This window comes from Natrix helvetica (genome assembly GCF_964273705.1).
Source record: "Natrix helvetica genome assembly, chromosome: 2".
In the NCBI taxonomy this organism is placed as follows: Eukaryota; Metazoa; Chordata; class Lepidosauria; order Squamata; family Natricidae; genus Natrix; species Natrix helvetica.
This window is the reverse complement of record NC_138552.1, coordinates 19,521,537-19,537,645: the sequence shown is the minus strand read 5'-3', so window position 1 is coordinate 19,537,645 and position 16,109 is coordinate 19,521,537. Positions and strand designations below refer to the sequence as shown.

Genomic DNA, 16,109 nt, shown 5'->3' with positions numbered 1-16,109 from the left:
CCTTTCTTTCTCTCTTACTCTTTCTTTCTCACTCCCCCCCCCCTCACACACACATACCTTCCAGTTGGCGAAAATTTCTGTTTTGCCAGCTGGGAGGCTGGCAAAGCAGCCTCGTTTTCCCTGCCGCCCGTGGCACTTCACTTGCTGCAACTCGGACAATGGGGAGGTGGGAGTAGCGATGTCCGGGTTTGAGGAACAGATGTTCCTTCTGCTCAGCTTACGCACTTGAAAAGACCCCACGGTTCCACATCCCTTCTTGGTCAAAAGGGCGCCTTTTCGGTCCCAGCTGGGCATCTGGAAGAGAGTGGCCGAAGTGGCTTCTCTCTCCTCCTCCTGCAGCTGAAGGAAAAGCGCCGGGGAGACAGGCTCCGCGCGCTGCAACCCAGCAGAGCAGCGTGCGGAGCCCGTCTCCCCGGGGCTTTTCCTTCGGCTGGAAGGAGGAGGAGAGAGAAGCCGCTTCTGCCAACTTGTGTAAGATAAGACAGGCAGGCGGGTGGGCGCGTGACTCTGCCGGAGAAAATGTAGAAGGCGTGGAATCAGCTCTGCCTGAAGGCAAAAAGCTTGGACCTCCCCCCCGCGCATCCATCAGCCAAAACCTCCCGGGAGGCTTCGGCTGGTGGGCAAGCAGGGGTGGTGGTGGCTCCGCCTTCAGACAGAGCTGATTCTGCACCTTCTACGTTGTCCTGGGCAGAGTCATGCGCCCACTAGCTTGCCTGTCTTGTCTTATACAAGTTGGCCAGCTGAAGCCTCCTGCCTTTCCTGAGCAGCTGGCAGCTGCAAGAGGCGCGAAGGGGAGGCAGGTGGGCTTTGCAACCCGAAGGCTGGCATTTCGTCTCTGCAGCGTGAACCAGCTTGGGCGCGACCAGAGAAGCTTCCTCAGTGGAGCTCCTGAAAGGGACGCAGGCTACCACCGCTCCACTGAATACATTTCTGAGAAGAGAAACTTCTCCGGTCGCGCCCGAGCTGGTGGAACGCAGGCAAGCGCCATCCCGTGACAGGGGCGGGGCAGGAAACTTACTTCCGGGTTCATTGGCCAACCGGATCGCGCGATCCGGTGCGATCCGGCAGAAACCCACCACTGGTTGCACTGCAGGTTTTGAGTAGGAAAGTCGCTAAATTTTGGCAGCATTACAATATTAGAATATTGCTGTAATTGGTGCAAAACATTGCAGTGGTGCAAAAAAAAGCAGTTTGGAAACTACAGATCGAATGGTCACTAAATAAGCCAAGGACACACCTGTATATGTGGCTGATTGGTCACCTCTGTCCTTAATCTGTTCATATAATGCTGAGCCTATGGCACATGTGCCACAGGTGGCATGCAGAGCTCCCTCTGTGGGCACACAAGCCGTCGCCCCAGCTCAGCTCCACCACGCATGCCAGCTGTTTTTCAGCTCTCTGCCACGCATACGTGGGGAGGGGTGCATGTGGGAGACTTGTATGCATGCATGGGGGATCATGGGGTTTGCACACCCACGCATGGGGGAGGGTTCATGGGGGTCGCGTGCGCATGCATGAGTCATGTGCACACGTGGGGGCATGTGTGAGGGGCAGGGCACATGCGGGGGAGGTCGTGTGTGCATTCACAGGGGGTGGGGTACATGCGGGGGGTTTAGCAGGGCGTGGGGGGGGCGTGTATTGCATTATGGGTGCGTGTGCGTTTGCTTTCGGCACACAATGACAAAAAGGTTAGCCATCACTGATATAATGCATCTGTGTCCTTATTTATCAAACCACTTCTAAACTATTTTTTGCTTACCTGCCAAGTGCCAGAGTAATGTCTTTGGTGCATACTTTAGGTTTGGCAGCTCCTTTCCAATCTAACCCTTGCAGTTCTTCCAGACATTTTTTAGCCTTCTGCAGGTTGCAGTAACATTCTTTGGCAGTAGAAAAGTCAAGGAGAAATCAGTAATGGAAGTATTAAAGTATTTAAAGCAAGCAAGCAAGTACAAAAAAAATAACAGAAGAGGAACTTACGCTGTTGATTTGGACTCCCATTATATTGGCAGATCTGAAAACTATTTTTCTTCCTTTGTATGGTTTGACAATTTCTGCTCTCTAGTTAACGGGAATATAAATCAGTGTATCCTGAAGCAGTGCAAAGAATAAAACTTTTGAATGATGCAGTTTTGTGACTCCAACGAGTGATGCGGCAGCCTAGAGGCGGAGCTCTCGCCTCACCATTGGGAGGCTGCTAGTTCGATCCTAGGTAGAGGCAAATATTTCTCTCTCTGGGCCCAATGAGAATATATCTGCTGAACAAAACTCCGCGTTGGCGACAGGAAGGGCATCCGGCCAGTAAACACTCAGCTCCATTCAGTTGCCCAGACTCCACCCCGCAAGGGATTATGGGGGTCATTAAAAGAAGGTGATGGGTTTTGTGGCTGACAATTAATTTATTCTTGACACTGGCGACAGATGTTTGGTGCCTGAATTTCCCTAAGGAAACTTGGTACAAATCCTACTGAAATAAAAGGAAGATGCAGGCTAGCACTGCACGTTCCTCCATAGACTCTGATATTATGCATAGGAATTGTCCCCTTTATTTTATAGATTCAGGGCCCTTCTGGATTATTAGTCCTTTGGTTACCCAAGTCTTAAGTTCTACACAACTTAAATACAGCAGAGCAGAGAATGAGTTTGCAGATAAGTCACATGCATGCGCCAAGAAACAATGCTGAAAGAAAACCCTGGCAAATAATTATCAGGTGGCTGGGGGGGGGGGCACACAGAATCCAACACGACTAAATGAGAAAGCAACACAAACACTTCATGTTACATTTGGAGTCCCCTGGGAAGGGGAGAACAATATAAATTGAACAAAGAAGCAATTAGGGAGCTGGCCTGTTCCGATGTCCAAGGCTACCACAATCCCTTAGAGAGGAATGGCAGCAGAAGGACTTGAGACCTTCTCTCATGTGGAATAGGACAAGTTTGCGTAATGCTAAGCCTCTCAGATCTGGCTTGCAAAAATCTAAGAAACCAGGAGGTGGCAGCAAAGAGTTAAACACTTTCTGCATCTCTTTGGTCCCCTCTAGGGATTGCTAAATCTATATAACAGCTTCTATCTTTCGCTGTGACTTACTGTGGCTTCCTATGCAAGGGAAAGTTCTCAGAGCAGACTCCAACCAAGGTTTTTTTTCACAGACTGAACAGCCTGGTTGATACTTCCCAGCTTCCCAACCCCTGAATCAATTTATGTATCAGGCTCCAAAAAGCAAGAAAGACATGCTGAGTATCTTCTAAGCAGTTTACTTGATTGTTTCTCACATACAGACAGAAATCTTGCCAAACTAAAGCAAACTACTTGCATTACTAAAGATATACTGTGAAAACACCTAGGGAGAAGCGGCTTAACCCTCTTCTTCTTAACTAAGCTGCCTCTTCTTGATTCTCTAGAACAGGGATGTCAAATTTGCATTGTCACGTGACATATCGCAACTCCCACCCCCTTCGCTAAACCAGGCGTGGGTGTGGCCAGGGCGTGACGCATCTGTTCTGACCTAGGCTGCCCAAGAGCATGCAGCAAAGTCCTTGTCCCAACAGAAAACCCTTTTATTAATTTACTGTGAATTCTGCTCATTCACATCCAGCAAGGGAGGATTTACAGTCACAGACCTTATCTAGCTTGGAGAACTGCCAGGCCGATATCTGCAAAACTTGGCAAGGAGTCTTGGAGAGGCACGAACCAATTAAGTGAACTAATTGTCCCCTAAAACTCCACTCCCCTTTCACTCTTCTTTTATTTCCTCTGGGAGGGGCCATTCATCGTCCACCTGTGGCCTTACTGCCAAGTCAACCCTTGTTCTTTAGCTGTTCCCTTCGTCTGGCAACTCTGCACATGCGCACACTGGGAAAAGGCTCCAGCTGTTCGTCTGCCTCACTGATGTCTGGCTCTGAAGGCAGCTGATAACTGGCATACGGCTCTGCCCCCCTCTCTGTCTCTGACACAGAGCCCTCATCAGAGCCTTCCCCAGACTCCAGGACTGGCCCATGTTCCTCCCCAACCTCCTCACTGTCCGAATCTGCTGCCAGTTCCGTTGGCAGGTGACAACAGCATCTGGCCCACGGGCCATGAGTTTGACAGCCCTGCTCTAGAATACAGCCCCCCCTCCTGGGAATCCAGACTGCATTCTACCTAGTAGGTATTTATTTGGTTAATTGTTTATATTTTTATATTGGTAAACCATCAACTGTATATCCCAGCATTGGTTTACCCCACTGATGGAAAGATCCTGAGCTATTTGGTGAAGGACACAGCTGTGCAAAAGAATTTGTTTGTGCTTCCCATACCCAACTCCTTTGCTCTTGGCCACTCGCAAGGATATTCTTTTTGCATCAGATTTGCCATGCCCAAGGTGTAGTAGATTGTCACAAAGGTGCTCCAAATAGTTCCTTTCTCCTCTGAGGATGCCGGAGGAGTATCACCCCTTAGGGAGAAGAGGATATATTTTGCTGAATTTGCATGGTGCATAGCTTGACACGGAAGACCTGGAATAATTAATTAAATTACTGAACAAAAATAGAAAGAAGCATAGAGTAGTTTGTCCTATCAAAACGTTCAATGAATTGGCTTGGGTTTTAGTACTGTATGCCTTTTTTATGGGTTTTAGTACTATATGCCAGTGTATATTGCATGAGTCAAAAAGGGGGCTGTGAAAATAACTACAGACCCCTCACATCCTGGAAATAAATTATTTCAGCTTCTACCCTCAAAACGATGCTATAGGGCATTGCACACCAGAACAACTAGACACAAGGACAGATTTTCCCTGAACGCCATCACTCTGCTAAACAACTGATTCCCACAACACTTTATTAAAACTGTATTTATTACAATTCTTCTTCTCATCCTTCCTAGTACCTCTCATCCCCCACTTATGACTATAACCTTGTTGCTTGTATTCTTGTCATTCATCAAGAATCATAAGATACAACACTTAATGATGTATGTTTCTTTTTATGTACACTATGCACCAAAGGCAAATTTCTTGTTGTCCAATCACACTTGGCCAATAAAGAATTCTATTCTATTCTATTCTATTCTATTCTATTCTATTCTATTCTATTCTATTCTATTCTACTCTACTCTTTGATGAAATTATAAAATAGTCACTAGATGGCAGATTCAACAGCCAGGTATTTATTTCCAACTCCAACAGTAAAACGGTGGAATGATCACTGCTGAATGATCACTGCTATGCATGTGGAAACATGCACCCCAATCATCAACCTAGTAATTTTCTCTCTAGGTTCAGTTATTTCAATTTCAGGATCTGGGTTGCTGACTAGTATTTTCCCTTCCCTTTTATTTTTCCTTCTCAATGTCTATTCTTGGAGTTGCCTGTACCTTTTTTCTTCTTCTCCTCCATTGCACTTGAGGGTGACTCATATTTCTTGATGCTTGCTAATTAAAAAAAAAAACCTTCTTTTCTTAACATCTGGGATTGTTGTTTTCTTCCACTGCTATCCTTGCAAAATGCCACAGTTCCTTATAAGGTGGTGAGAGGAGGGTCATGATGTTAAAAGAGTGCAGAGAAGAGCAACAAAGATGATTAGGGGACTGGAGGAATGAAGAACGGTTGCAGGAACTGGGTATGTCTAGTTTAATGAAAAGAAGGACTAGGGGAGACATGATAGCAGTGTTCCAATATCTCAGGGGTTGCCACAAAGAAGAGGGAGTCAAACTATTCTCCAAAGCACCTGAGGGTAGAACAAGAAGCAATGGGTGGAAACTAATGAAGGAGAGAAGCAACTTAGAACTAAGGATAAATTTCCTGACAGTTAGAATAATTAATCAGTGGAACAACCTGCTTCCAGAAGTTGTGAAAGTTTCAACTTCGCCATTGGCAGGCGGACATGGAGTAGAAATGGAGTCTCGCCTTGGCCCCATTTAAAGGGGATAAGCTCTTTGGTGAGGCTCTTGACCCAGTATTGGTGGAGACCAAGGATGTCAGTGAATCCCACCACTGGAAAGGGGCTACCATTGCCAGTAACAACTACCACATCTCTCTTCCTGTGAGTAAGAGAAATTGCCTTAGCTTCATGGGTTTGGGGGTCAGTCTCCTTCATCTTGGAACTTTTCTAAAAAGTTAGACTACAACTCCAGTCATTCCCAACAAAATGAAAGAAAATGAAAGCACGTAAGTCACATCTCTAGATCCTGGACCTAGAAATAGAGCATCCATAACATTTTAGTTCCCTTTATTTTCTGGAGGGATCATGGCAAAAAATGCCTTACTTTGTAGGGTAAGGTAGCCGTGAGCGAGATTGGCAAGAGCTTCTGCTAGCCTCCAATGTTGGTTTCCATAGATAATTCTAGTGAGGACTGTGCATTGCATCAACTCCTTGCAGCCTTTATGTACCTGGGGAAGAACATTTATGTGGTTAATTTCTTATTTCAACTGTAACTACCTGCTAGACACACATATACTCCAGGTATGGGCTTCAAAAATTTCAGCAACAGATTCTCTGCCAGGTTGGTGGGTGCGCGTGGCCATGACGGGCATCGCCTAGTCAGCCTCCTGCACTATGGGGGGGGGGCAATTTCCACCTTCCCCAGACTCTGCAGGCTTTCCTCCAGCCTCTGGGAGGGCGAAAATTGACTCCCCCGGGCTTTGGAGGCCCTCCGGAGACCGGAAATGGGCCCGTTTTCAGCTTTCTGGAACTTCTGGGAGGCCCATTTTCCCCCATCCCCGAGCCTCCGTGCAAGCCCTGCACTTACCTCGCATCCAAAATGGACCGCGTAGAGACTCCTGGGAGGGGAGGGATGGGGTGGGAGGAGCGGGATGGGAGGAGCAGGATGGGGTGGGTGGGGCCAGAGAGGGGTGGGTTTTGGAGGTTCTCCGAACCAGTCATAATGTTTGCTATGGGTTCTCCCGAACCCATAGCAGCCGACCCCTGATATACTCAGTTCTCAGCTGAAACACACACATTCCAATTCAAGGCATAAATGATACGACAAATGCATTCCTTTCTCACTTTTACTGAAACCAAGGTGGCAGCTTGCTTGAATCAGTTTAAGTCTGTTCCTGTAAAAGAATCAGGATTTAGAACAAGCTGGGACGGCTAAGATTTTGACTTCTTTGACTGCTTCGTCACACACCATGGTCAACCCTGTAAGGGCTAGATGGCATCTAAATCTTTGGTGTGCCTTCATTCCACTCTCATTTAAATATAGAAACACCAATTTGGAAGGGACTCTTCATTGTAATACATAGTCCAGACCAGCGTTTTTCAACCCTGTGGACTTCAACTCCCACAATTCCTTAGCCAGTATGGCAAATTCTGAGCGGGCTGGGGAATTCTGAGACTTGAAGTCCATTTATCTTAGAGTTGCAAGGGTTGAAAAATCAGACACTAAACTCCTATCCTCAAATGCCCTGAGAATGCAGATGTTCCTTCTTGATGATAAGAAGCTGGTTTTCTCTTGGTCCAGTCTCCTTTCACTACACTGAAGTGCATGTTAAAAGTGGTTTTTCTTGAGGAATCTGACAATATTCCACTACAGCAATAAAATTGTGAAATGTATGTTGCCTTGCAGACTTTTTACAGCAAATACTGTAGGGACACGGTGGCTCAGTGACTAAGACGCTGAGCTTGTCGATCAGAAAGGTTGGCAGTTCAGCGGTTCGAATCCCTAGCACTGCATAATGGAGTGAGCTCCCATTACATGTCCCAGCTTCTGCCAACCGAGCAATTCAGAACCATGTAAAATGCAAGTAGAAAAAATAGGAACTACCTTTGGTGGGAAGGTAATAGCGTTCCATGCGCCTTTGGTGTTTAGTCATGCCCCAAGTCCCTTTTGGGAGAGGGGGCGGTCTAGAAGCGCAGTAAATAAATAAATAAATAAATAAATAAATGCCAGCCACATGACCACGGAGATGTCTTCAGACAGTGCTGGCTCTTTGGCTTTGAAACGGAGATGAGCACCGCCCTCTAGAGTCTGGAAAGGCTAGCACATATGTGCGAGGGGAACCTTTGCTGTTACCTTTTATTGTAGATTAGATAGCCACCATCTGGGTGTTGCCAGAGATCTGATTATACCCAAGGTGTAACTTGGTGACAGTAACAAAAGGGAAGGCAGCCAATTTCAGAGGGGCTGGGAACAATGTTCCCTCTAATTTTTTTTCAGTGTGGGCGGAAAAGTATAGTGTTTGAGCTGGAAAATTTTCATGCCTGAGCACCTGAATTTTTTTCACAGATGTCACCCAAGACAACAACAAAATCAGTGGCTCTTAAGACTGGTGGACTTCAACTCCCAGAATTCTGAGAGTTGAAGTCCACCAAGGGCATCAATCATATTAGCCCAGGGATCTGCAAAATTGGCTCTTAAGACTGGTGGACTGGCGGAAAGTGAGGTTTGACCGGGTGGGGCAGTGAAACTCCAGGGCTCTCTGACCTAATTCCCCATGAGAACTGTTGCCTCTGAAGCGATATTTTGCTCCAATATTTTGAACCTTTAAGCGCCCCTTTCCCTTTTTTCTTTTCAACCCACAATGATTAGGGAGGATCCTGAAGTTGGGCGGGGCTGAGAAGCAAGGAGGCAGAAAAAGAGACGGAGGCCAAGGAGCTTCCCCTCAGCCCACTCCCAGCAAAAATCTAACCGGGGAGCCGGGCGGGCAGTAGCAAATTAGCCGATCACGCCGCGTTTTCCCTTGCCCTTTTTTATTTTTGACCTACACTGATTAAGGAGAATCCTGAAGTCACAAGTCAGGCGGCAACGTACTGCGTTTAGCTGGAGCTGGCTGGAGAGTGTTTCGATTGTGATGTGATTCCCTATCCGCTCCGCTCTAGTCCGTGTGTCCACAGCAAATACGCGACGCTGCGCGGCAGTTAGAAATTACTGCGCGGCATATTCTAGGAATGTGTGCGGCCGCGCAGGCGCGCACCTTAGAGGGAACAGTGGCTGGGAACTGGGCAGTACTTTAGCACAGCCACCAGAACCTTGCCACTGAACCACCATAAAAACTACTGAATCAGGTTGGAGCTTATGACTTGGATGAAGAAATTGATGAAGGCCATCCCTTTTACTGATACAAGGGAAATGGTTTGCTTATCCTTTAAATTAGTAGTGGGAAAATGACCAAGTAGGATCTTCAAAACTGGAAGCTTTAAAAATATAGATTGAAGACTAAAACATACAAAGTATGTTTGCAGGAATTGGGCACGTCAAGTTTAATGAAAAGAAGGACTAAGGGAGACATGATAGCAGTGTTCCAATATTTAAGAGGCTGCCACAAAGAAGAGGAAGTCAAACTATTCTCCAAAGCACCAGAGGGCAGGACAAGAAGCAATGAATAGAAACTAATCAAGGAGAGAGAAGCAACTTAGAACTAAGGAGAAATTTCCTGATAGTTAGAACAATTAATCAGTAGAACAACTTGCCTCCAGAAGCTGTGGGTGCTCCAACACTGGAGGTTTTTAGAAAGAGATTGGACAACCTTCACCTGAAATGGTATAGAGTTTCCTGCTTGAGCAGGGGATTGGACTAGAAGACCTCCAACATCCCTTCCAATTGATATTCTGTTCCAGGAGCAAGAGGCTGATGACCTCTTTCTACCGGTCCACCATAGAAAGTGTCCTCACATATTGTATTACAGTATGGTATGCTGGTTTAACAGCTGCGGACAGGAAGGCACTATAGAGAGTGATCAACTCGGCACAAGAAACCATTGATTGCCCTCTGACACCACTGGATGACATCGCCAGGTCTCACTGCTTTAGCAGAGTAAGGTAGATACTCAGAGATGATTCACACCCTGGTCAGTGTCTCTTTGCACTTCTACCATCAGGCAGAAGACATCAAAGTATAGCCAGCCGAACAAACAGGTTTAAAGATAGTTTCTATCCTTGGGCTGTGAGACTTTTAAATACAACCACAATCACTCCATGCACACGCTAGATTTTTTCCCTTTTTTTCTTTCTTTTTTTGTTTCTGTTATAATTTTACACCAGTGAAGTTAAAACCAATTTCGTTGTATTTAAGTACAATGACAATAAAGATTATTCTTATACTTAAAAGTAGGGTGTGTATAGGGTAAAGGTAAAGGTTCCCCCGCACATGTGTGCCACTCATTTCTGGCTCTAGGGGGCAGAACTCATCTCTGTTTCTAAGCCGAGGAGCCAGGGCTGTCCGAAGACATCTCCACGGTCATGTGACCGGAATGACTAAATGCCAAAGGTGCACAGAATGCTGTTTCCTTCCCACCAAAGGTGGTCTCTATTTTTCTACTTGCATTTTTTACATGCTTTCGAACTGCTTGGTTGGCAGAAGCTGGGACAAGTATGGGGAGCTCACTCCATTATGAGGCACTAGGGATTCGAACCGCTGAACTGCCGACCTTCTGATCGACAAGCTCAGCCTCTTAGTCACTGTCTGTTATTCACAATTAAGAAGGTTTTTGGCCATCTTGACATCCATCCTGAGTTTTTGGATTAGCTTGGCGACTCTTCTGACCGAGAAGAAATTTGAACTCAGGTGAACTCAGTAGGGAGAAGTCCAGGTTCTATATTGTAAAGAATTTATAGACAACATCTGCATTTCTTGGCAGAGTCTGAGCAAATGTTGAAAGTAATATCGTAAGGTGTTTCTCTTGTACCACTATTACATTTCTATCAATTCATTACTTTTCCTCTGCACACAGCTATGGAAGCAAATGCATCAACATACCTCTTTTTCTTCAGCAAATCTTTCTGCTCTTTTCTGTGCTTCTATCAGCTGAGCTGCTGGAGGGGCCATCAGCTGGGCCCACATTTCTTGATCTTCCCCATTGGTGTCCATTATATCCCTTTGCCCAGATCCAATGTTTCCTTTGAGCCTTCAGTAAGGATGAAGCCCTTGGGACTGACCCTGGGGAAGGTCTGAGAAGGCTGTTCATGGGGGAAGGAAGAGAGCAGGCATCAAGGAGGAACTTAGAAAAGCGATTGCAAAGTCTTGAGATAGAAAGAAGCACGAGAAACATAAAATAGCCCCACCTTGATTTTCTTTGGTGTAAAAACAGGACAGAAATTTGGACATGATTCCAAGATTCTGAAAATACACTCTGCAACAATAAAATGGCATTTCTGAACTCTTGCAATATTCCTTTACCTGGCCTATCTCCAAAGCCTGATGATAGGAAAACAGTGGTAGACAATTATTGATGCTCTGCCTGGAGCCAATTTGGGATGAAAGGGAAGCAGTTGGGGGAATAAGGTGGGGTAGCATTAGCCTTTCAGTTATGTCCTTGCTTCTCCAAAAAGCTTTTGATAAAACTGGTTGCTTAAGAAGATCAGTATTATTTTTAAAAAATCCTTGGCTAATATTAGATCGATGGGGACAAATTGTTGCTAGCTGAGTGTTCTCATTTCTTTTCTGTATGTGTTTATTAAAAGTACCTCATGCAAGTATTATGTTTGTCAGGCCTGGAAGCCATGTTTTACATTTGACTTCAGGCTGCCACATTTTCTGCTGCGGGAAAATGGGAGGGGGGATTATATGGAATATGGGTGACTGTTGTGGCCCAGCAGGATCCGGTTGAGCTGCTGATGGACTCGGATAGCGAGGAACCATATGAGTCTGCCCTGGACGATGTGGAGGACCCTGTGCAGGGTTCAGACTCAGAGCAGGGACCAGAGAGGCTGGTTGGCCACCATGAGGCACCTGAAGCATGGAGCAGTGGGGAGGATCAAAGGCAGTTTGTCCCTGATGCTAGATTGAGAAGGGCTGAGAAATGGAAGCAGCAACTCTGTAGGCAGACTCACAGAAGATGATTAAGCACAGGTGGTTGTTGATTGGCCCCTCCCAAGAAAGATTATAGGTGAGGCGTTGGGAGGGGACATTTGCAGAAAACAACCGTTCAAATTAGTAGTTAAGAAAATCTATGTATTCTAGCCATGTCTGCTCGTTTGGACTATCTGCGTTGCTTTATTTTGAATTATCTGGGTTGCTCTATTGAACGTGAGTTGTCTGGGCCCTCAGCCAAAGGATTCGTTATCTCAGTAATTAAACAGTGGCAAACAGCCAAGCCTGTGTTCTGGTTTATTCACAGGCATGGAGAGGGGTGTCACAACAGGTGACATATAGTCAAAATAATATTCTTTTCTCAGAGAGTCAAGGCCACCTTGCCCTGCAGCTATGATGAGGTGACAGGGAGGCATCTCCAGTTTTGGACGGTACATGATTGGACCATGTGATGGACATGTGGGTGCTGGGCAGGGACTTGAACTTTCACTTGGGTGTGGAAAACCTGGAAGATGTCAGATTCAGGTTTTCCCAGATGTGCCAATATGACACCTCTAATAAAATGGAACTGAGGAAACTCAAGCCTTGAAGTCTTCTTTCGTTGACAATGTTTATAATTTGCCAATAAACAGAGTAGTCGGATAACAGGGACTTTAAAGTCAATTTATGAAGCTGAAAACACAAGAGTTGTTCCCAACCTATTTTGAGATTGTAGGTACACAGAGACAGGCCAGTTATTGCACATCACTTGCCAAAAGGCAAACTAGAGACATAGGTCCCTACTGCATCCTCAAATTTTCCAGGATCCACTGTGATATCAGATTATCCTCCCCTTCTCCCACCAAATGGGCATACACGCCTCGCGTGCCCTGACAAATGGCTCCACGTGCCATGCATGCCATGGGTTCGCCAATCCGGTGCTAGAATGTGTCATGTTTCACGGAAGACCTAAATGCTTTTTAATTACCTGTTATAAGAACTAAATATTATTTTGTATTACAGCGATCATCTAGAAGTTGGTAGCATTTTTCTATGGAAGTTGTTTTCCTTCCATTCTTTAAGAGAAGATAATTGTACTCAAAGCTAATTCACCACTGATTTTGGCAGCATTTTGCTTTTCCTTTAACATGTAACTTGGCTTGCTAGCTTGAGAACCTCCTCCCTAATCATGAGAAGTCTGAATTGTGGATGTTGCTGAAGAGAAGGCTTAAGTTTTCTGAGTGAAGAGTTAAAGATAATTTTGGTGTCACACAGCTTGGGTTTAATGCTAGGAAGGAAGGAAGGAAGGAAGGGGGAGGGAGGAAGGAATTGAGAAGGCTTGAACCTGAGAACTATTAAACGTATTACAAAGTAAGCAATGATCCAATAAGATGAAGGTAAAGGTTCCTCTCGCACATGTGTTAGTCATTCCCGACTCTAGGGGGTGGTGCTCATCTCCGTTTTAAAGCCAAAGAGCCAGTGCTGTCCGAAGATGTCTCCATAGTCATGTGGCTGGCATGACTAAATGCTGAAGGCGCACAGAACACTGTTACCTTCCCACCAAAGGTGGTTCCTATTTTTCTACTTGCATTTTTTATATGCTTTTGAACTGCTAGGTTGGCAAAAGCTGGGACAAGTAACGGAAGCTCACTCCGTTACACGGTGCTAGGGATTTGAACCGCCGAACTGCCGACCTTTCTGATCAACAAGCTCAGCGTCTTAGCCACTGAGCCACTGCGTCCCATCATGATAATCCAATACTGTAGTTCAATTCAATTGCTCAAGTCCAAAATATACAGCTCCAACTTGATGCAATGAGATGCAATTGGTATTTGACAGAGAGCAAAATGATTTGATTCTGCTTTATATATTCAACAGGTGGTCAGTTTAGTACCTGCAAGCTTTAAACCAGTGTTAGTACATAGCAAAAGAAAAACTGGAGGAGGGTTGCAATATAGAAGCAATTAAAAATATATCCAGAACAACACCGGGTTGATTTTAATTCTTTTGCATGCAGGTATAAACACACCACATGGTTGGTGCAAATGAGCTGGAACAGTTTCAAAAGTAGCTGGGTGGAGGCCATCCATCTGAATCAGACTACAAATAGATTCCTCACATAAATCATGCAAATAATGATTATTGCATAGCAAAGAGTAGCTTCTCCAGTAATGGGAATTTAACATGCATGTTCAGCTACAGGGCCCAGAATGTCAGCAGGTAGTATTTGTTGCATGTATGGACATGATCTTATCAAAGAGAGTCACATACAAATGTCCCAGAATAGGCAAGAGATTGCTAGCCTCCAAAAACAAACACACAAGCCAACAAAAAGCATCATACCTTTCTTAGTTTGCAGCCAGAGAGATAGTGTTAATATATATCCTGTATACACCCACGGCTTCCTCCTGTAGAAATTTTACATAACGCAGTTTGATTCAGGACCAGAAATTCTAAGGATTCTTAAGGACAACAGATGATTATTAGAGCAAATCGGTTTAGACATGAAATACATCCTTAAAAAGGATGTTGAATATACTTCCACTGATAAAAGTCTGAGGTAGCTCAGCAGCCAGGCATTCATATCAACCTCAGATTTTTGTGCCAAAGACACAAAAGACAGTGGTGGGATTCAGCCGGTTCATACTGATTTGGGCAAACCTGATGCTAATTTTGCATCTGGTTTGCCGAACCGATTGTTGCAAGGACCGGCTGGCCCCTCTTACCCCTCCCCAGTCTCTCCACACAGCCTGTTCATCATGCCAGGTGGTTCTGGCAGTCCCTACCAAACATTGCCACTGAGCCACCGCATCCCTCAACATTTGTCATAGCTACACTTATAAGTAGCCCTCTAAAGGAAATCAGAATTATTTTCATGTTACCTGCTGAAGAAAGAAAAAAACAATGGCTGACATGAGGTCATCATACATTATCAAGCCATTGATGTGGTGAAATCAAAGGGGAAGGCATATTCACTTGACAATTTTGTGTTACTAACTTAATTATACAGTGATTCACTCAACAATGGGGGCAAGAAAAGTTGTAAAATGGGCCCAAACTCACTTAACAATGGTCTCACTTAGCAACAAAAATTTGTGGGTTAGACAGCATCACCACCAGATGGATTCGTAACTGGCTGACCAACCGCACTCAACGTGTAGTCCTCAATGGAACTGCATCTACATGGAGGGAAGTATGCAGTGGAGTACCCCAAGGCTCTGTTTTAGGCCCAGTACATCTTCATCAATGATTTGGATGAGGGAATAAATGGGGAACTCATCAAATTTGCAGATGACACCAAGCTGGCAGGAATAGCCAACACTCCAGAAGATAGGCTTAAGATACAGAAGGATCTTGACAAACTTGAACATTGGGCACTATCTAATAAAATGAAATTCAATGGTGAAAAGAGTAAGGTTCTACATTTAGGCAATGAAAACGGAATGCACAGGTACAGTATAGATGGTACCTTGCTCAGTAGTAGTAACTGTGAAAGGGATCTTGGAGTCCTAGTGGACAACCATTTAAATATGAGCCAGCAGTGTGCAGCAGCTGCCCAAAAAGCCAACACAGTTCTAGGCTGCATCAACAGAGGGATAGAATCAAGATCACATGAAGTGTTAATACCACTTTATAATGCCTTGGTAAGGCCACACTTGGAATACTGCATTCAGTTCTGGTCGCCACGATGTAAAAAAAGATGTGGAGACTCTAGAAAGAGTGCAGAGAAGAGCAACAAAGAGGATTAGGGGACTGGAGACTAAAACATATGAAGAATGGTTGCAGGAACTGGGTATGTTTAGTTTAAGATATGAAGGACTAGGGGAGACATGATAGCATTGTTCCAATATCTCAGGGGTTGCCACAAAGAAGAGGGAGTCAAACTATTCTCCAAGGCACCTGAGGGTAGAACAAGAAGAAATGGGTGGAAACTAATCAAGGAGAGAAGCAACTTAGAATTGAGAAATTTCCTGACAGTTAGAACAATTAATCAGTGGAACAGCTTGCCTCCAGAAGTTGTGAATGCCCCAACACTGGAAGTCTTTAAGATGATGTTGGATAGCCATTTGTCTGAAATGGTATAGGGTTTCCTGCCTAGGCAGGGGGTTGGACTAGAAGACCTCCAAGGTCCCTTCCAACTCTACTATTGTATTGTATTGTAATTGTAAATCGAGGACTACCTGTATTGCTACATTTGAAGGATTGAAGCAATACTAGATTTGGGTTTTATAATATAGTATGTGGTTTACGCAGGACCACATCTTACCTTAATCTTTTGTCCAGGAACCAGTGTCTTCCTTTCAGGAATCAACCCTGTTGTCGGGCACATAATTAACCCCAGGTTTAAATCTTAGGAAAAGACACCAGCCTTCCACGCTTCAGAGACCTGGGTGGATCACTTTTG

At 45.1% G+C, this 16,109-nt stretch overlaps 1 protein-coding gene across 1 annotated transcript in view; it reads right to left on the bottom strand.

Annotated features, from left to right (window-relative positions):
- TTC23L (tetratricopeptide repeat domain 23 like) overlaps positions 1-16,109 on the bottom strand; it is a 30,665-nt gene extending 14,556 nt beyond the window's left edge. Inside the window, exons 1-6 of the mRNA XM_081942885.1 lie at positions 15,972-16,109; positions 14,048-14,112; positions 10,673-10,863; positions 6,242-6,365; positions 4,294-4,491; positions 1,760-1,877 (exon numbers count right to left, since the gene is read on the bottom strand). Coding sequence (XP_081799011.1) covers positions 1,760-1,877; positions 4,294-4,491; positions 6,242-6,365; positions 10,673-10,783 — 551 coding nt within the window. The 5' untranslated portion in view covers positions 10,784-10,863; positions 14,048-14,112; positions 15,972-16,109. The remainder of the gene's footprint in view (positions 1-1,759; positions 1,878-4,293; positions 4,492-6,241; positions 6,366-10,672; positions 10,864-14,047; positions 14,113-15,971) is intronic.